Source organism: Mustela lutreola, chromosome 10 (genome assembly GCF_030435805.1).
Source record: "Mustela lutreola isolate mMusLut2 chromosome 10, mMusLut2.pri, whole genome shotgun sequence".
NCBI classification, from domain to species: domain Eukaryota; kingdom Metazoa; phylum Chordata; class Mammalia; order Carnivora; family Mustelidae; genus Mustela; species Mustela lutreola.
In genome coordinates this window covers 13,973,594-13,995,126 of record NC_081299.1, presented here as the reverse complement: position 1 = coordinate 13,995,126, position 21,533 = coordinate 13,973,594, and the positions used below count along the sequence as shown (strand labels likewise).

General features: G+C 48.7%; 1 protein-coding gene across 1 annotated transcript; it reads left to right on the top strand.

Moving 5' to 3' along the window:
• The first annotated feature begins 7,187 nt into the window (after nt 1-7,187).
• On the top strand, nt 7,188-8,460 carry RNF186 (ring finger protein 186). Its single transcript, XM_059136816.1, has one exon. It carries the CDS (start codon nt 7,402-7,404, stop codon nt 8,101-8,103), a length of 702 nt encoding a protein of 233 aa, XP_058992799.1. The 5' UTR covers nt 7,188-7,401; the 3' UTR covers nt 8,104-8,460.
• The last annotated feature ends 13,073 nt before the right edge of the window (nt 8,461-21,533 follow it).

Sequence of the window (21,533 nt, the reverse complement as noted above, 5' to 3'; positions counted from 1 at the left end):
ACCATGACTCAAAGCCCAGGTTCCCAGGAGACTCTAATGTGTAGTCAAGTGTCTTCCTCCCAGGAAGACTCTGCAAAGGCCAGGACTGGACATTGTGGAGAAAAGAGAGGCTGATTTGGCTGCCTCTTGACCTTGGGCTGATCACTCTGCAGAACAGAGTGTACAGTCACAGACCATGCCTGGGAGGACTAATTTTCACATGGCCCAGTGGTCCAGATCCCAGGTCTGTGCTCCCTGGAATGGGGTGAGCCGAGGACAAGTAGAGAGGTGTTCCCAGAGGGGCACACATCGTCTCCAGGCTCCTGGATCCAGGACAGTGTGAGCTGAAGGAGGCGAGAGCCCATGGGCTTCTTTTCAAGCAAGGAAATCCATGTTACACACCCACCCTCCCCCACCTCTGTATTTACCAAGTTTTCTTCTATTATTCTATCTCCATGTCTCTTCTTCTTTTTGTCTACATCTCCTCTTTGTACAAATTATTCTTTTGTACAAATTAAAAAATTATTTTTATATAATATATATATGTATATGTATATAAGTGAAATATAAATCCAAAGATGGAACATCAGACCTCAGGACTAAATAAACCATAAACTAGAATAGGAAATGTACCCTAAGGGGATGGGGATGGGCTGCAGCAGCACCACATGCTAAGTAGGATATTTCACCATGGCTAAGGTTGAGCTTCTTGGCGGCCAAAGCAAAAATGGGAAGCTACAATATATAATTTGGAATATTTAAGTAGTATGGACAGACAATCTGCCCTCAGGTGAAACAAAGGTTTTTCTAGCACTTAGCCCAAAAGGACATTTTTCACGTGTGTGTGTGTATATAGGTGTCACTGAGTGACACTGAGTAGTGTCAGACACAGGTTTCCCTGGCCACATCCCTATAAGACCAGTAGTGGTCTTATAAGCCTATTTGTTAGAGTGCCCTTTGGGGAAAGAAAAAGCCAACAAAATAGTCCCAAGTACAACTCAGTGAGAGTTGTAGAAAACATGGAGGCAAATGCAATTTTCTGATGACTTAGTTGGATCCAACAGCACTTCCCAAACTGTTTCTCAGTACCCCCAAAGTTTTACGTGGCAATGAAAAGTACTCTATAGGAAACCGGTTCCATAGTCAGAGAAGTTCAAGATAAAATCGGGATTAAACAAAATCAAGCAGGTTTTCTAACAATGGGATTTCAAAGAGCTTTTAACACTCCAGCATCCATGTGAATCTCCAAGTTCAGGTAAAGGATGCATTCTCTCCCATGTTTGTCTCTGGAACCTTATTCTCCACCCACTCCCATTTTTCCAGGAGTACCTTTTAAGAAGCTCACAGAAAGCTAGAGTTGCATGGGCATGGTATGAGAAATTAAAATCTGGAAGAATGGGTGAACTAAACTCCAACTAAACTATCTCTCAGCCAGGCATTTAGTAGAGTTGGCCCATTGGTAGTCTTAAGGCCATGGCATGCAACTGGGACCAAACTTCCGGTGCTCTGTTATTCTGGTGATGTAATAAGAACACCTCTTCCTACAGCCCCTCTTTTCCTGGACTCATCTTCTCAATTCACACAACTGGAGGTCACAGGAAAGAGATTGTAGAAGACAAAGACAAGGACCTTTCGGAACCCAGGAGACGCTCCGCCTCCACCACGTGAAGACAGACGTGCTCCCCTCAGGGCCCGGGCCATATGCAAAGGGTGGGGTTTCCTTTGTCCATGGCTTAGCTCCATGGAGCTGAGGGAGCTGTTAAGGGGCTGGGGTCTCAGGACTAGACCCCAGGAGGTAGACAGAGGGGATCAAGGAAGAATTCCAAGTTGAAATCTGAACTAGAGCCAGGCAAAGAGATAAGAAGTGGGAGGGACCGGAAAGTAATTTCAGAGGTGGCGTTGGGAAATGGGTCTAGACCCTAGAATCACTGTGAATTCAAAGAAAATGTGGCCTTAGGGTTCGTTACCTGATTTCTGAAACCTCAGGGAGAGAGGCACAGTGATGATTCTGAATTGGTCAAAAGTGGGTTCATCTACAGCCCATCAGCTGACGGTTCCAGCCTTTGGGGCTTAAAGCAGGGCCATCGACAACTCAACATAGATCTGGATTTGGGACCTGACCCACCAGATGCTCCCCATCCGAAACGGCTGCTAGAGAGATCATGTACACATGGAAACTTTGAAAGGGCCAGACACAAAAAACACATGTCTGGGGATGTACATCCCAGGATTGTTGATAATGCTGGAAAATGGGAAAGCCTAGACATGGTCCTCATGGGAACTGATTCACAAAAATACGATACATTCATGAGACAGAATATCCCACCCCCTTCAGGAATGTTTGAAGTACGTGTATTAATATGGAAAGAAATGCATGATAAACTCATAGGTAAAAATACAGATTATCAAAATATAAATAGCAGCATCCCCTTGTAATAGGCAAACCCTTTCTTTGTGTAAGTATGCACAGACAGAAGTCTGAAAGGAGATCCCGAAACTGGTTTTCTGTGGCTTGTGAGGCTGCTGATTACTGATATTCTTTTTCTTTTTGTTCATCAGCAATTTCCTTTTCTATAAATAAACATGGATTTTCTTTACGTAATTATTTTTTAAAAACAGTAAAAGAAAGCAAAGCACAGTTCAAACATCCCGCAGTGGGTGCTTCGTCTCTCCCTCTCCTCTGTACTTGATCTTTGTCATCTTGATACTGTGACTTTGTTCCAAATGCTATTCCTCTGTCTCCTCTAGCAGACTGTCCTTAGACCACAGATGCTCGGGGCTGGGGTGTGGGGGTAGGGGGTGCGGGGGAGGTGTAGGGGGCGGGGTCCTGATGTGCACAGAGGCAGGAATTCTAGAATAAGGCTGTAAGCTGAGACACCAGCCAGCTCAAGGCAGAGAGGACCAAAGACGATGGGGCATCTGACTGGGGCACAGTCCTTGGTGGATGCTGGAATGTGGAGTGAGCGTGCGTTGGCCAAAATCAGAGGCCAGGCATGGATCAAACACTTTAACCTCATGACATTGCTGTTTTCTCACTCCTCCCCTGGTGAACTTGAGAGAGACAGACCTTAAGCTCAAATCAGCAATGTCTTTGCAGGGTGTCAGTCCATGGTTACCAGCACGATGTGCCCAGAGGGTCCATCAGGAGAACTGGCTCTGGCTTCCCCACTGGCAGTGGACTGTGGAAGTCTATCTCCCTCGAGGCTGTACTTCTCAAGCTCCATAGAGCGACAGGTTTGGAGGAAGCCACTGGACAGAAGAAAATGCACTTTATTATTTTTTTTAAATGTATTTATTTGACAGAGGGAGATCACAAGTAGGCAGAGAGGCAGGCAGAGAGAGAGGAGGAAGCAGGCTCCCTGTTGAGCAGAGAGCCCGATGCAGGGCTCCATCCCAGGACCCTGGGATCATGACCTGAGCCGAAGGCAGAGGCTTAACCCGATGCGCCACCCAGGCGCCCCAGAAAATGCACTTTAAAGGGGGGGGGGAAGACTTTACAAAGAACAAATGAGTTCATATTTGTATAGCAATTAAAAAACAAATGTATTTTGTTTGAAGATGTGGAAGGACTCGAAGGTTTCAAATTTTCATATTACAGCAAACACAAACATAACAGAGCAGAATTGAGAATCCTAGATGAATTTGCATGTTACGTCTCTGGAGACATTTGCACTTCCCTTGAGACAGCGCTGATTCAGGCTAAGCTCCAGATCCCTGCACATATTCACTCCTCCTTGAGAGGCACCAGCTAACCAGATCACCAAACCGTCTGATCTCCACGTCCCTGGGAGACATCAATGACATCGAGGTTGGTTACAAAGCAAGGTGCCTACCCTTCTGAGTCTTCCCTGAGCAGTCAGATGGAGGTGAGGGGCTTAAGCACTGTCTCCCACAATTTCCTACAATGTTAATGTCTTCATTTGACCAAATTTAAATCAGAGCCTCAATGAAGCTGAAATGACTCGCCTAAGGTCACACGGCTAGTCAAGTGACAAGCACCGGATGTCCAGTTTAAAGCCAGTGCTAATGCTAGATAGTTAAGCCAAAGCTTTAAGATACAAAGTATTGGGGCACCTGTGAGGTTCAGTGGGTTAAGCGTCCGACCATTGATCTCAGCTCAGGTCTTGATCTTAGGGTTATGAGTTCAAGCCCTGTGTTGCCCTACTAAAAATAAATAAATAAATAAATAAATAAATAGTTTCCCAAACTGCCATGGCAGGATGCAAGAAACACGATGGAATGTGCTGTGAAAAGCCATCATTCTCAGGAGCAGTGGTCAAAGGAACTTCCATGTTCTACTTTCTGTTTTCCTGTAATATTTGGGCTGTTACAACCAATACATTTTCCTTTTTTTTTTTTAACATTATTTATTTATTTGTTTATTTAAGAAAGAGAGAGAGATAATAAGCAAGAGAGAGCATGAGCAGGGTGAGGGGCAGAGGGAGAAGCAGGCTGTCTGCTGAGCAGGGAGCCACATGTGGGGCTCAATCCAGGGACTCTGGAATCACAACCCAAGCTGAAGGCAGACTCTTAACTGACTGAGCCACCCAGATGCCCCGTAATAAATTTTCTTAATGATGATTGCCCAATGATATCAAAAGGTTCCTCTTTAGACACGACCCATAAATAGTTTCCCTTGGTCTGATAACAAGCTCACCCAGCGAGCAACCTTCTTGATAATTTCGCTTTCACTAGAGCTGGCTAGCAGAGGTGCAGGGGCAGGGGGGAGCACTAGCCATGCTGACATCACTGTGTTGTCCACCTGATTTTCTATTTCTCATTATAAATGAATACAGCTCAACAAATTTTTCCTCCTCCATCCCCAACCCTTCCCAGGGTTTAGAAAACACAGAGAAGTAGTATTTGATACAAGTCAAAGGAACAAAAAGACAGATTCCCTTTGAGCATAGGAACACACAGGCTTGTTCACTCTTGGCCAAGTACGGGTTGATTGTCTTGTGATGCTTGACCCTGCGTCCGACAGCAAGTAAAGGCTTTTTTTTTTTTTTTTAAGATTTTATTTATTTATTTATTTATTTGACAGACAGATCGCAAGGAGGCAGAGAGACAGGCAGAGAGAGATGGAGAAGCAGGCTCCCTGCTGAGCAGAGAGCCCGATGCGGAACTCGATCCCAGGACCCTGGGATCATGACCTGAGCTGAAGGCAGAGGCTTTAACCCACTGAGCCACCCAGGCACCCAAGTAAAGGCTTTTCTTCATCTCTTGCTATGTTACTCAGAAGACTTTCTCATGCAAGGGACAGAAATCCAGCTTGAGCTGGCTGAAGAATGAAAACGGGTGGGTTTCATAGATTAATATAACTAAAAAATCTGAAGATAGAGCTCTCGCTGCAGGTATGGCTGGATCCAGGCTTTCAAACCATGTCATGAGGGCTGTTTCTGACTCTCTTCTCATCTTTCTTTTGCGCTCGCCTTACTCTCAGGCAAGTTCTCTGACCTGGGGGTCCTAGCAGGCTCAGGGGCCCATCCTCCAGTTTGGAAACCTAGCAGTGAGGGAAGCTTCTCCTCGGAAGTTCCAGAGTTGAATCTCTTTGGCTTGGTTTAGATCACTTGCCTGGGTGGAAATCAACGGCTGCAGCCAATAGGACAGAATACGCTGACGGGTTTTGCTGAATCTCGTCCCCTTCCCCCTTCCTCAGAACGCGAACTACAGTGGTCAACAGTGGTTGCCTCAAAGAAAAACAGGACCGGCCCCTGGAGAAGGCAAGATGGACGCTGGGCATGGGGTAAAAACGGAAGCCCAGAGTCAGATCCAAGGCCCCCTTCAGCTTGACTTGGGGGAAAGCATTAGTGGGAAGAAACAACCGGTCAAGCTGAGGGCCAAGAAGAAACACCTGGGCAGAGGCGGAATTTGAGGAACTGGATTTCCAAGACAGAAGCCCAGTCGGGGGTGGGGCAGGGTGGAGCAGGAGGGCAGTGCCTGCCCCTTGGGGTGGAGGAAAGAGCTGGATGGAAAGAGTTGGACCCTGTGTGGACCTCAACAGGTGACATTAGCAGGAAAGGACCATTCGGCACGTCCTCCTGGAGTCGATGCAACCGACGGGAGGCATGTTTTGAAGGAATGGACTGTGCCACCCCACCCTCCGAAGTTCAAGGCAACGTAGGGGCATCCCATTCTCCTAACTGCACGCTGTGCACGTCCGTCAGTTCTGCGGGAGTCCTTCCCGGTGGAGTCGGCTTCCTGGAGTCCATGTGAGCTGGTGAGACTGAGTTCCTGGGAACCTGACCTTGGGTCCTGGCAGATTCCACAGGGCCCTGACCCCATGGGAGTCCACCTGGGAGGCTGCCAGCCGGCCTGCCCTGACCACACCCCGTCTTTGCTCCCGGGCCTCACAGCGCCTCACTTACAGGCTGTGCTGGTACCCCAGGAGACCGCCTGGCACAGGGCTTGGCTCCCAGTAACCCCAAATAAAGGGCAGGGGCTCTTACGACCCCCAAGGACATATGTTCCCCATGCCCAAAAATAACACCTGTCATTGGACCTGTCATTGGATAGGTGCAGGCAAAGCAGGCCCCAAGCGTGATGCTCGGGACTCCGTAGCTGTCCGTACAGCTGCTGGGACAAGGAAGCACCTGGCTACAGTAGCAGGTACGAGAGAGACCCGTGAGCAGTTGGGTTTGGGTTTTTCTGTGGGGGCCCGGGCTTTCTTCCCACGCCCCACCACCCCTTGCCACCCACTCAGTTGTGTGTTTTTGTTTTTGTTTTTTTCCCCTCCGTGTCCCTTTTACACAAGGTCACCTGTCAGCAAATGTGCTCGAAGCACAAAACTGTTGTCCGCCCATCTTGACCTCTGGAAGGTTTTGTCTGAAATCTGGCTAGGGGTGAGATTTCTCAAAGTGGGTCCTCCCGGCCACCCTCATCAGCATTATGGTCAGAGATGTCCGTTAACTGTGACCAAAGGTTCTTAAATCCCACCTAGACCTGCCAGAGGATTGCAGTCTTTGGGTTTGGGGCCTAGAGATCTGCATTTTTTTTAAAGGCTCCAGGGGGCAGGAGAGGGTGAGGATCCAAATGCATCTGAGAGCTCATCAGCTACCATCCTACTGGGGCTCCTGAGACACCTGGTCCCAACCGGAAAGTCCTGACTCACAGTTCAGGCCCTGCCCCCTCCGGCCTTCCTATCAGGCAACTCAAGGTCCCCAGGCTCACAAGTTACTGATTAACCCTAGGTTTCCAGAAAAGAAATAACAATATCTCAGGAGAAGACATAAGCCAAGAGCCAAGCTGAGCAGCCCCAGGAGAAGGGGCCATAGACGGCTGCTGTCACCAGGCGCCTGACGAGGAGGCCAGGGAGGCTGAGACGCCCGGCCGGAGGCCAGACAGCATCCAGGTCCCAGCGGCACCGGCAGTTACCCTTCGTCCACGCCCAGGCTCGGAGTTGCCTGGTCCCTCTGACTCCGAATGGCTTGCGCAGACATCCCGCAGCTGCGGGTCCCAGAGCAGCCCCAGCCCATCTCGGCAAGAGCCACACCCCCCTCCGCCAAGGCCACGGGCCCGACAGGGGGGCACTGGAGCTCCTCGGATGGCGACTTAGAGTGCTTGGTGTGCCGGGAGCCCTACAGCTGTACCCGGCCGGCCAAGCTGCTGGGCTGCCAGCACTCCTTCTGTGCCGTCTGCCTCAAGCTCCTGCTGTGTGTCCAGGACAACACCTGGTCCGTCACCTGCCCCTTGTGCCGCCAGGCCACCTCTGTCCCCGGGGGCCTCATCTGCAGCCTGCGCGACCAGGAGGCCGTGGTGGGGCGACTGGGCCGGCCGTGGACGGAGGTGCGGCTCTGTCCTCAGAGACTGGCAGATTCCGCCCCCTCGGCGGCAGGGCACCCCAGCGTTGCGGGAGAGGATGCGCAGGAGGAGGCGACCGCCAACCGCGTGGCTGCCCGGCGCCTGGCCGTGCACTTGCTCCTGCTGGTTTTGCTCATTGTCCTCATTCTGCCCTTTGTCTACCCCGGCGTCATCCGGTGGGTGCTCGCCTCGGTGATCGCCTTGGCCCTGCTAATGTCCTCGGTCTTCTGCTGTCACGCCAGCAGCCAGGGCAGCTGCTGTCCCTCCCCCGGGACTGTATTCTGCCGAGGACAGAAACACAGCGAGATCTCTTCCATCGCCTGAGCGCACCCCAAGAGACGGCACCTGCTGCCTCTTGGGCCCCGTTAGGCTCACAGCGACCAGGTGAAGGGACTCTGAACGAAGGCTGCTTCCCTTGGAGGATTACATACCTGCTGGACTTGCGAGCCAAAGCCGGGTTGTGTTGAGTCAAGAACTATGTGCCTGGGTGATAGACGTAACGTCTGCCCGAGACACAGCGCATCTAAACGGCGCAGGGTCTTGGAGGGGGTGCAGATTTCTTGACCACCGCAAGGAGCCTTCTGTTTCCTCCTTACTCTAATGCTCCTGGTTTTTCTTTGTATACGTTGATGAACTTACTGCAGAACAAATAGAACCGAGACTCATTTTTTTTGCAACTTATGGACGTGGTTTTATTTTCTCGCTTTGTTTTGGTTCTGTCTTTTGTGTTTTGAGGCAGTTTGTTAGATCTGTGACTCTGACAAATTTTTCCTCCTGGGAAGTTGCAGTCCCCCCCCCCCCCGAAGCCCTCCTACGCTGCCCAGCTCCACGAAGGTCCTGGTGGTTTGGGTGTTCCCGTGAGTCGCCTCCAGGGATGGAGGGGGGTAATTTGTGTGAAGGAGTGGCTCTGGGGCTGTTGGGGGTCCCACGTTCATTCAGCAGAGTTGGGGACGGGTGGAGAGCATGTAGGGGAGTCTGGGAATTGCTCCAGAACACCCACCAGATTGCCCAGGCCCGTGTCATTGGGCTCTGGCTTCTCAGAGAATCTCAAGGTTACAAGGACTCCCCCCGCCCCCCACCCAACAGCAGGTCCCACCGCTCATCAGATGCACGGCCTCACGCTCGCTCCGTAAGGGTGTTGCTTTTCCTGTGTGATTGCATTTCAACTCCCATCTGAGCTCTTGTCATAAAGATAAAAGGCCCCATAAATGCAATGGTTCTTGACAATAACCCCACCTCTCCCGCCTCACCCTGACAGTCACTGCCTTCTGAAAGGCTGCTCTGGAACACAGAGGAGGCTTCTGCCGGAGGGAATGACTTTCCCAGGTTGCCAGGATCGGGTCTCAGCTAGAGGAGGGGCTTAGGGATCCAGGGGTATGGAGGGTGGGAGATGACGCCTTGTTTCCCTCCAAAGGCCTCTTAATTGGGAAGCAGACTTGAAACCTCAGGAGGCTCACTGGGCACGATCCATTGTCCCTCCCCACTTTGCCTCCTGGGAGGATGACAGGTGCACGTTGGGCGTTTGTTCATGGTTATTGTGCCTCTGGAAGAGAGGGATGACAGAAGTCGGCCACTGGAGCCCAAAGGAAGGACTCTGGCCTCGTGGGTATATGTTGTCCACCAAGATCATTTGCCTCTCTGCGTTTCATTGAGCTCATTGGACTGGATTATTCCTAAGTCCCCCGAAGCCCAGGAACGGCAGCACAGCTGGGCCCCTGAGCAGTGGACAGGAGTCACATCCCCTCTGAACTCACACAGAGAAAACTCAAAACATAAGGATGCATGCAAATAGCTGTTCTTGCAATCTGGGTGCCTTCCTTTGTTTCTTGTAAAGGTATTTCCAGGGCAACTCCGGGATACCCGTGCTATTGTTACTCCTCGTGCTGGCAGTGTGTGTGAGTGTGAGTTCTTCAGGTGAGCTTGAAGAACACCCTGTCTTCCCACGATGAGCAAATGATGGAACTTGTTCTGCATTTCCTGAGCCGGCCTCGGGCATGTGCCATTTGGGATGGTAGGATAGAGAAAGAACATTTCCCCCACGCACCTCCACTCACGTTCTATCTGGTTCTCGGGCTCTCCACCAAGAAGAAACCTCCACCAAGGTTTCAAGTTGCCAATGACAACCCCATTTCTACCATCATAATGATGGGCACATATTTACTGAGTCTTACAATGTGACAAGCACCACACTAACACGAATTTTCTAGCTGAGTCTTCATAACAACCTGATGAAGTTGAAATCATCTTGCCAATGAAGGGACTAATGGTCAGAGAGGTAAATTCCTCTGCCTAAGGTCACACAGCCAATCACTTCCAGAACTCTCCCAAGGAATTAATCCAGAGCTCTTTCTGTTCCATCAAGCTGTCTCACTTACGTGCTGGTCCAGCCTTGCAAAGGATAACAGGAGAAACCCCAGGAGGCTCTGAATTCCAGTAGTCAGGTGCCCAGAGGGGCCACAGAATTCTGGAATCTATGGTCTACACTAAAGAGAAAGAAAAAGGGCTCCTGGGTGGCCCAATCAATGAAGTGTCCAACTCTCTACTTCAGCTCAAGTCATGATCTCAGGGTCATGAGATCGAGCCCTGTGCCAGGCTTCATACTAAGCATGGAGTCTGCTTGAGATTCTCTCTTTCCCTCTCCCTTGGTCCTTCCTTCCATGTATACACACACACTCTCAATCTTTCAAAATAAATAAATAAAATCTTTTTTTAAAAAAAAGCAGAAGAAAGAAAAAGAAAAGAGAATGATGAAAATAGAATGGGTTTCCTATAGACTTTGACTACCCAGTCCCAACCTCCCCTGCAGGAAGCTGTGTTGGCACATGGTCCCTAAACAGGGGGCCCTCCATCCCCTTGGCAGAAGATGGCTTCATGCTGCCATCTTCACCCCCTTGGAAGCCAGCTGGTCCCAAGCACTTTCTGGCCCCTGGCTGTCTGCGCATAGAGGGCACTAGAGGCCGGTATTGGTGCTGGCTGTCCTGAAGGGTTGGGGGAGAACAGAGGACACAGGCAGTGCTGTGAAAGGATGCCTGTGAAAGAGAGGCAGGCCTAAGCCCAGAGCTAAGCTCTGACCCAAAGTGTGACCAGTAGACATTACAGAACTTCTCTGAGCCTCACTTCGCTCACCTATAAAGTGGAAGACGATGCCACACTCCTCCCAGGGCCCCCAGGAGGATTCAGTGCTACTGGATGAGAATCTCAGGTCCTAATAGTCTGCCTTTATCATCAATCAGTGACCTTTGTGGGTGATTGAGTCTCTTGGGGCCTGTTCAGCGTGACAAAGGGCAGGGGGCAGGCCTTGATAGTGGGGTGAAGCCAGCCCAGAATGGGAGCATTATCTAAGCCAATCTGGTAGACAGCTTGGTGTTGAGGTCCTAAGGATGAAGAGAAATTGCAGGCAGAAGCCAAATTTCATCCCTATCAGACCATCTCCCCATTCTGGGGCCTTGGAGTCAGATGTGGCTGACTTGATCCCAGCGTCACCATCCACAAGCCTCATCACCTGTCTGAGCCTCATCACCTGTCTCATTGGGTTGTGGGGAATAGTGAAATAGCCCATGGCTGAGCCCTTGGGATCACAGGTTGTTAAAGAAGGGAGGGAGAAGACAGAGAGAAAGAGATGGCTTGAGTTCTAGAAAGCACTAACAGGAATGATGGGGACAGGCTCGTCTTATTCTATTCAGTCGTATGGATAAGGAAGTCTACTAAAGCCTGGGCACTAGAACTCATCTCTTCTGTTTTCACCCTCAGCATCAGCAGCGTCTCAACAACAGTTAATAAAGTAATCGGTAACGTGACCTGAATGCACCGTGCAAAGCATATTACATATGTTATCACGTAGGCCATAAGATAGATACTATTCTTAGCCCCCAGATGATCAACAGGGCTGCTCAGGCAGGGAGAGGAGAAGTAACTGGCTCAAGGTCACACACTGAGGCCATGCTGGAGCCAGGAGTGCACCACCGAAGTCCAGCTCCGGAGTCTGGACTTTGAGTCACTTAGCTGTCCCTGATGGAACATTCCCGGCATATCATGAGTGTTCACGGCACGGGGGTGCCCTGGCCTGAAAGGCAAAGAATTAAGAAGAGCTGGGTTTCCTCTACTTGGTTATAGCTTTCTGGCTTAGCGGGTGCTTGGGACACAGGGTTGTGGGAACCCACCTGACCCATTACCTGCAGGCACTTTCTCATCTCATCTGATAAGACCCTGTTCACTGCTGGAACCTCTTTTCAAATGCCTGGAGGAAGTTTTTCAGCCCTTGCTAAAGCAACGACTTCTTAGTGGCAGAGGAAAGTATTTCCAGGAATGAAGGACCTGCCTGCCATTTCTCGGGCTGTAGGAACAGCATAGAACACATTCAAGGAGAAATTTTAAAAAGTTTTTTAATCTGCCTGGAGCTGTTCTTAGGAACTTTATACTTTGATCTGAATATACTGAAATCACCTTTTTAAAAGGGGGAGGGAGCTATTTCCTGGGTCAGTAGAGAACTCTCTGAAGAATTCAGAACACTCTGGAACTTAGGATCCATCCATGCATTTATTCAACAAACATTGATTGGACACCTGCTGTATGCCAGGTATCTAACCTTATTCCATAAGGACGTTTGCTGAGGAAAGAGAACTACTTTGCACTGAGCACCCGGTAGGGGTTGAACTGTGTCTCCCTCTCAGAAAGAAAATATGTTGGAGTCCTAACCCTCGCTACCTCAGAATGTGACCTTCTTTGGAAATAGGGTTTTTATAGAGATAATCAATTAAAAATGAGGTCATTGGGGTGGGCCCCAATCCAATACGTGTGATGTCCTTCTAGAAAGGGGAAATGTGGATGTGGAGACAGACGCCCATGAGGGAAGACAAGGTGAAGACTCACAGGAAGAACACCATGTGGGGATGAAGGCGGGCTGAGGTGATGTTTCTACAAGCCAAGGGACATCATTCATGGCCATCACACTACCCACTACCCAACGCTGGGAAGAAGGCTTGGAAGGAATTCTCCTCCCCCAGATCTCTCAGCAGGAACCAACCCCACCAACACCAGGTTCTTGGACACCTAAGCTCCAGAATGTGAGGGACAATTTCTGTTGTTTAAGTTGCTCAGTTAGGGACACTTTGTTCACATAGCCCTGGGAAACCCTACCACCCCTATCCTGGGCCCGGGCTTGTGTGGACTTCTTCATGAAGTCAGCTGGACTTCTTCAAGTTCATCCTCTAACTCCCCTGGGGTCTTGTCGCACGTAAGTGGCAACGTCAGCTCGTCACGTCTGTTGGGCTCCTAAGACTACGTCCTACCTCTCCCATTTATGGATGGGAAAATGAGGCTCAGAGAAGCCCACTGATTCCTCTTCCCCCCCCCCAAAAAAATGTGCCCAACATGTTAGAGATGGAGTTAGATTCATCACCCACATTTCCTAAATATCCTTAGTCTTTGTGACAACCGTATAACAATTACTGAGTTATTAACCTCATTCCACAGATTAAAGACTTACAACCCAGAGTGTTGGTGCCTATGTCCTGCATGTCCATTTCTGTACATATTTCATAGTTTAAAAATAATTTGAGCCCCACATAACAATGCTAAGCAGCTGACGGACAAAGACTCAGGGGTAAACGGGTGCCCAGGGCTAATCACCTGCTGAGTTGTGTGCCCCAGGGTCTCAGAGTTTGGGGTGGCTCTGGAGACAGTCTGGTTTGAGTCCCCACTCTGCTACTTGCTGGCTGTATGCATGGCTCCTAATCTCAAACTCTCTGAACCTCCGTTCTCACATCTGTAGGAAGGAAAAATCATCACAATCACCGATTGTGGGAATTGGTAGAGACAACTTAGTGCTGTATATTGGCATAGACTCTATGCCAATTACCCAAACATTAACTGCACTGGTTAGGCAAAGAGTTGGATGTACTGGCTGGTTTAACCAAGTGGTGGCAAAGGCAGTTTCCTGGCAAGCTTTGGTAAGGATGACACTGGGGCCAGGCCTTCTCTATTCAGACTTTTTCTCCCCATTTCTGCCTCCTTTTCCCCTCTGCATCTGGGTTTTGTTCTCTCCAACTAGCTCTTTCCGATAGCTTGGAAACTTGACCGTCTCCTGCTGACATCTTTCTCACTTCACCTCCAGAAAGAAAGAGACCAAGTTTCTTCATTGGTAAATGGTAACAAATCCCAAGGAAGGACTCTGATTGGTCCTCTTGGGTCACATGTCCTCCTCCGTGACCAGCTGGTCTGTGATCGGCAACCCCAATAGAGTCTTGTGATGGAGAGGAGAAGGACTTGGAACATTCTGCTGTTTGCCGAAGAATGAGGGGCACTGAGCAGATGGATGGTAGTGGAAGGTCCTGTAGAGAACCTAGGTGTTTGCGTCATTCCCCCAACCTGACCCCAGCTAATGAGAGGAGACCTTCCACCCTGATGGGGATTCTCTTTGAGGGGCTGGTCTCCTCCCCACCCACATTCTGTCCAGGTGGGTTCTCATGGTAATAATACCATGTATGTCTTTTGAGGGGACAGTTTGTATCCCAAATCTGCCAATCAAAGCACCGTGTGCCCTGGCCACAGGTCTGGTTCCAGGCCAAGCCAGGGACGGCTTTACCCAGGAATCTGGGTAACACTCCGGAGGGAGAGTTTTCTCCACCAGAGCTGCTAAGCTGGTAGAATGTTTGGGGGCACTTTCTGGTGGCAGTCTTGGCACCCTCAGGGGAGAGATTCTTCTACTGGTAAAGCCAACCCAGAGGGAAGCTGAGCCCAGCTTTCTCTCTAATAGAAGTTCCTAATCATATTATTTGCATATTATTTGAGTATCCAGACCAGGCATGTCTGAAACCTGATGTTCCTCTGGAGTTTTCAATAGTCACATAAGTCAATAAATGCCCTTTCTTTGCTTACACCATTTTGACTGGGCTGTTTCTCTTATAATCTAAAGGAGCCCTGACTCATTCGCACATGCTTGAGTTACAAGGTCACGTGCAGTGAAAGTTCAGGAGCTGATACGGAGCCAGGTGCATGTGGAAGGTGGAAAGCTGAATGCAAATGACTAATGGAGCTGGAACACACAGAGAGGAAGACAAGAGCGAGGCCTTATGGCCTCTGAGAGGCAGAGAGAGAAGCCTCCTGTCCTGGCTTCCACGATCACTAGCCTTGGTGGGTCGTCGCTGTTTGCCATTCCTCTCCTGCCTGTCCACGAGGCCCTGTTCTACGCATTCGTATCTCTCTTTGAGTAAGATTGCTACCCAGAGAATTCTGATAACCTCCTCCCTCCCCCAACAAAAGATCTGGTGCCTGGTGAGGCCTGTGATGTCTGTTAAATGGAGGAGTGTCTGGAGCAGGATATGGTATATGTGAATTCCCAGGGTAGACCTGAGGAGGGGGGGTTGGGGCAGCCAAGGCAAGCCTCAGGAAGCCTATGGGAAGTGGCTGGGCCTTGAAGGAAGAATTTGAACTGCCACAAAAAACGGGCTGAAGGAGAGCACTGCGGGCAGCAGGAAGCTGGTCAATACACAATATAGCCAAGGGCACAGAGCAGACCTATCTGAGCCGGGGATGTGTCAGGGGAAGGAAGGCGGACCTGACAGCGAGCGGTCCTGTGTGCCAAGGGTAAAGCTCCACACCTGGACGGCGGGGCAGGCTTGGGGTGGGGGCTTGGGGTGGGAATGCTCAGAGCTCCTAGCAGCCCTGAGACTCTGAAATGGCACCGGCGGACCCTTGCTGGGTGGAAGGCAATGGCCGTGAGCATGAACAAAGTGTGTGCACTGGAGGTGAGAGCATGGTGAGGAGGGGGTTCAGCACCCTTCGGGGTTTCCCTTCTAAACGCTGGCCTCCAACTGCTTCCATCCTAGGGATACCCACCCACTCATTCACGCAGTCCATCACCGAGCACTTACTACATACCATGCATAGAGTTCGGGCCTAGAGAGGCAGGAGTTAGTAAGACTTACAATCACCGAGCTTGCACTGGGGCGGACATGGAGAGGGCTGCCCGCTCAACAGCCCATCCACCTCCTGCCTTAAGAGGAACCTGATTATTTTTCTGGACAGCAAGGTGTCCAATCCACAACGGCACGAGTAATCTCTGCTGTGGGCCCCATCTAGTAGAGAGCCACACTCTGACCCTCCTCCAGCCATGCCCTTCCCCATGGACAGAGGAGTCTACAAAACCAAGAGGATAAGCCCACCTAAGTCCACACCCTCTGGACACCCAGTTCCCCAACACTCCCTGTCCGAGCAGGGCCAAGCCCACTTCCAACCTGCAGAAGTGAGCCTCTTCCCTGACCCATTCTCCCAAGGGTGCGGCCAAGTGCCCACATTCCTAGGTTTGAGGAGTGGCCAACCCGTGGTTGTCTGTGGGAGGGGCTGACAGCTCGGATGTGCGGGCTGGAGTGTCCACACACCTATGTGCGAGACCTCACGTGATACGGGATGGGACGGGGATGGGAGAGAAAGAAGGCCAGCCAGCATACCAGGAGCTACATGCTGGCACGGAACTCTGACAAGCTGACGGATTCTAACTTTACGCCTGGTCTTCCATGTGGTTCTCATGGTGTATCTGCAGGGCTGGAAGGTCAGGACATGTTTTCGTTCTCATTTCATGTTCTTGCCCTGAGCGCCACAAATGTTAGGACTGGCTTGTTTTCACTCACCTTCGGGGATCTGAGCCAGTCTCCTTGCCAGAGCCTTGCTTCCCCAGACTCCCTTGCAGTCAGAGATTGTCATGCAATTCAGATATGTGATCCCAGCAAGGGGGCTTCTGGGAAATCATTTCCACCCTGACCATAGGGGAGAAGCCCATGAGCAAAGGCTCATGGGGAGAGTTCCCTTTTTCCTCTTTTCTGCTTCTGGACATAACTGCTGAAGGATAAGTGCAGGGGAGAGAGCTGTGTTTGGACCTCAGGGCAGAGAGGTCCAACATGCTGAGGATGACGTATGGTGGAAAGAGTGTAAGTCCTTGCTGACATCACTGAGCTTCTGGGCCAACCCTAGAACCACCTCTCTCTGGATTTTACGTTCCATGAGTCATCACTGTCGTGATTCGGGCCACCAAGCTGGTCAGTGTCTGATAGTCACATCAGGGGCCGACCATTCCTACAGGAAACGTATGTTCTCAAGACGAGTGAGAGAAACCAGTCTGGCTGGAAGACCACCCATCGGGCTGGTGACCATCATCCCAGCCCACAGCGCAGTCGATCCAGAGGAAATGGAGATATTTTTCTCCATGTCCGCATATCACTTTTACCATTATAGTTTTTTTAATAATGCCATTTTTCTTTGCTGAATGTTCTAAAAGGAAATAGATCACTGTCATCCATTAAAAAACCATTTGTATTATAAAAAGCAATAAAAAAAGACTTAAGAATGAAATCAAGACTGAAAAAGAGACAAACCAAAAAACAGACTGTTGAATACAGAGAACAAACAGGTGGTTGCCAGAGGGGAGGTAAGTGGGGGGATGGACGGGCATCGATGAAGGGGAAAGAGTACACTTACTGTAGGGGGCGCTGAGTGGCGTATAGAATGGCTGAATTCCCACCCTGTACACTTAAAATTAATATGGTACTAAATTAATATGTATGTTAATTACACTTCAGTAAACAAAAAAGACCTAAAATAAAAAATAAATAACACTGAGCACCTGTGGTATCCTGGACCAGATTCTAGAATGGTGAGAGGACATAAGGAGAAAAACCAGCAAGTCAAGTCCATACTTTTGTTAATAGTAATTTACCAATATTGGTGTCTTACTTGTGACAAACGTAACATGATTATGTAACACACGAACCTTGGGGAAACAGGGCGAAGGATCCACGGTTCTTAGGTAAGAATTCTGTACTACTTGGGTAAGCTTTCTGTCGATCTGAGCTCATTCCAAATACTAAGTTTATTAAATAAATAAATAACAGAAGAATCCAATCCTAACTCGGTATTTTGGAGAACCAAAGGCTCTGAGCGGAGGCTTATTCCCCCTTTGTTAAAAAGGAAGATGAGCAAATGTTAGAGGGACAGCGAATATTGCTCGGAAGTAGACAAGAAAGAAATCCTCCAATTTACGACCACGTGGATGCACCTGAAGGACGTTGTCATAAGCGAAACCAGCCGGACACAGAAAAACAAACAGTGACTGATCTCACTCATGTGTGGAATCTTAAAGAGTCAAACTGGTGGAAGCAGAGAACAGACTGGTGGTTGTCAGGGCCTGGGGGCAGGGGGAAGGGAGAAATGAGGTGTTGATCAAAGGTTAAAGTTTTAGTTAAGCCTGAATGAGTTCTGGAGATCCAATGTACAGCATGGCAACCACAGGTAACAATACTGTATTGGAGACTTGAAATTTCGTAAGAGGATAGATCTTGTTTTTTAATTTAAGTTCAATTAATTAGCATATATTGTATTCAATATATTGTATACATTGTATACAATATATTGTATACAATATATGCTAATTAATTGAACTTAAATTAGTTTCAATTATTCAAATTATTGTGTTTGATATATGCTAATTAATTGAACTTAAATTCATTTCAGAGGATAGCGTTCAGTGATTCATCAGTCTTATATAATACGTAGTACTCATCACATTACGTGCCTTCTTTAATGTCCATCCCCCAATTACCCCGTACCCCGACCCCCTTCCCCTCCAGCAACCCTCAGTTTGTTTCCTATGGTTGAGAGTCTCTTATGATCTCCCTCTCTTATTTTGTTATGTTTTATTCTTCCCTCCTTTCCCCCATGATCCTGTTTTGTTCTTAAATTCCACATATGAATGAGATCATTTGGGAATTGTCTTTCTCCGATTGACTTATTTTGCTTAGCATAATACCCTCTTGTTCCATCCAGGTCATTGCAAATGGAAAGATTTCATTTCTTTTGATGGCTGCATAGTATTCCATTGTATATACATACCACATCTTCTTTATCTATTCATCTGTTGATGGACATCTGGGCCCTTTCCACAGTTTGGCTATTGTGGACATCGCTGCTACCAACATTGGCGTACAGGTGCCCCTTCAGATCACTACATTTGTAACTTTGGGGTAAATACCCAGTAGCGTGATTGCTGGGTCATAAGGTAGCTCTACCCTACTCTTCCTCAGCTTTTTGAGGAAACTCCATACTGATTTAGAGGACAGACCTTAAAGTAAATTTTCTCAACACACACACACATACACACAAACACACACCATCAATGGTACCTATGTAAAGGTTAAGTTATTTAACTTGATCGAGGTGAACTTTTCACAAGGTATATATACATCAAAATATCAAATTGTACTCCTTAAATGTATATAATTTTACACACTAAAGATATATCAATACATTTCTAAAAAGAAAGAAAAGTATACATATATATGTAGAGATATCTTTTCTGTTAGTGAACCTGTAAGTCACAAAGAAAAATGGTTTAAATAGGAGTTTAATTAATGGCCTTGATTAGTAGTTTACAGGAAACAAAAATTGTACCTCAAAAAAAAAAAAGATTCAATGGCATTAAACTGTATTTTCAATGGATAAGACTCGAAGGTAATAACTTTCTCGTGTATGATCCGGGGAGAGTTAATGCAGGGTCACATGCCAGCTAAATGATCTCACATATCACTAATGCCGTGGGTCTCATCCACTAGAAAATATGAGGGCAGGGGAAAGCGCAAAGCATTCTTAGATGAGAAGCAGACAGAGGTCATCGCCACCCAAGCCTCTGTGTAAGAGATAAGGCAGAGAACTACGAAATTATCACCTAATGCACAAGTAGAGTCAGGGGAAAATATTAACCCACGTGGCTTTGACCCCAAACCTCAGCTGCTTAGCTTCTCCAATTCCAATTAATGGGGCCAGTTGATGGTCCAGTTGACAGAAAGATGTTCAGTTCCCCAGGTCAATTATGCCTTGGAAACACAAACAGGAGATTTCTCAGCACTATAACAATATCCATGGTAGCCACAAACCGTCTGCAGTGCCCTCCACCCTGGGCCTCCTCTGAAGGTGTCTCCTGTCCTTCCTCATGGCAGCTAGGAGAGTAGGGACCATAAACAATCTCCTGGGTCCTTCAGTCTCAAAGTCACCATGAGGGCATCATAAGGATACTCTACAGGAAGGAATGGGGGGCTGCCTCCAGTGACATCACCCCCATAATTCAGTTCCATTCAACGAACACCAAGGCCAGCCCAGCCCCACGTACATCCTGGAAGGACAGACATGTATGGGACATAATGAAGAAGCCTTTCCCACTGGGGATTCTTGATCTGAAACTCAGCTCAACTCTGAACCTGTGTCGATACTGAAGCCTGTGGAAGGCAGGACAACGGAATCGTCCAAATCGAATCTGGTCTTTGATCAAATCCTGGCTCTGCCATCTAGTCTCTCAGTGACATTGGCCAAGGTATTTAATCGCTCTGAGTCTCAGTTCCTTCTTTTTCGAAATGGGGCTAATCATAGTATCCACTGCATAGGATCGAATAACATAAAGTAAATACAGAAAGCATGTAGAGCCAGCCACCTGCTATTTCGGGTAATATCCCCGAAACAGTATTCATGGTTACTTCTATAGTTTCTGGGAGAATCCAATCTAACCATTTAGTTGTTCCAAATCAGATCACCAGGGCACCTTGTTAAAAATAGAAAGTTTTGAGCTTCCACACCCCTGAAAAATTCAACCTTTGGGTAGGTCTGGGGCTGGGATCCAGATTCTATGCCCTCCATTATATACTTTCCTCAAGCCTAGCCCGTAGCAGCCATGCAACAAATACAAGTCCCTTCCCTGAGTTGAACAATGCAACAGCTTCCTAACGGGTTTTCTGTGCCTGTTTTTATCCCTCTGTCCTTGCAAGGAGCCAGTGGGATCCTTTTAAAAGGTCAGATCATGTCACACCACTGCCCAGAACCTTCTACAACTTTCCAACACATGCAGACTAAAATCCATAGACAAGGCCCGACAACAGTGGTTCCTGAAGCTATGCACCTATTAAAAATACCTGGTGAGGTTGTGGACAATGCTATGCCTGGCCAGACCCCAGATCAACAGAATCAGAAGCTCTGGGGTTGGGGCTCCAGTAGGATTGCCAGGTAAATATATGGGACACCGAGTAACGTTTGACTTTCAGATACACAATGAATAATTTTTCATTCATAAAATTCTAAACACCAAGTGCGCAGCACAGTCGCTGGGGCTGGGCACACAGGCAGCCGAGACCCCTACACTCAGAGGTTTAAAATTCTAGTGGGGATGGCAGACAATAAACTGTAAACAGGAAACATTTAAGCCTTGAAGATACAGATGACACCCTGAGTGGAGATGGTAACAGAAAGCTGGAAACAGATGCAGAAAAAGGAAGGTCTCTGGGCAGAGTGCCAGGCAAGGGACCCTCAAACACGAAGGCCCCCTCATTGGTCCAAACTAGCGCTAGACAAACTAGACAAGAATCAGAGCAAGGGGGGCGCCTGGGTGGCTCAGTTGTTGAGCGTCTGCCTTCGGCTCAGATCATGATCCCAGGGTCCTGAGAGGGAGCCCCGCATCGGGCTCCCTGCTCAGTGGTCCCTCTCCCACTCCCCCTGCCTGTGTTCCTTCTCTCGCTGTGTCTCCCTCTGTCCTGTATATACAGGCAGGACGGTTGTTTCTGTGGCTGGCTCCTTGATTTTACACCCTTTACTTTTGGAAGTTTCCATCTAAGTCGCTTGCTGGCCCTCCACTCACTCTGGGACCAACCCCCAGGCTAGCAGTGTCCCCCAGTGAGCCTTGCAGGGTCCTCTCTGGCTCTGAGGTCCTGCTGCTTCCTGGAAGG

Bases quoted from the DNA above. Each gene is read 5' to 3' on its own strand.
- RNF186 (XM_059136816.1), top strand. From the start codon at position 7,402: ATGGCTTGCGCAGACATCCCGCAGCTGCGGGTCCCAGAGCAGCCCCAG.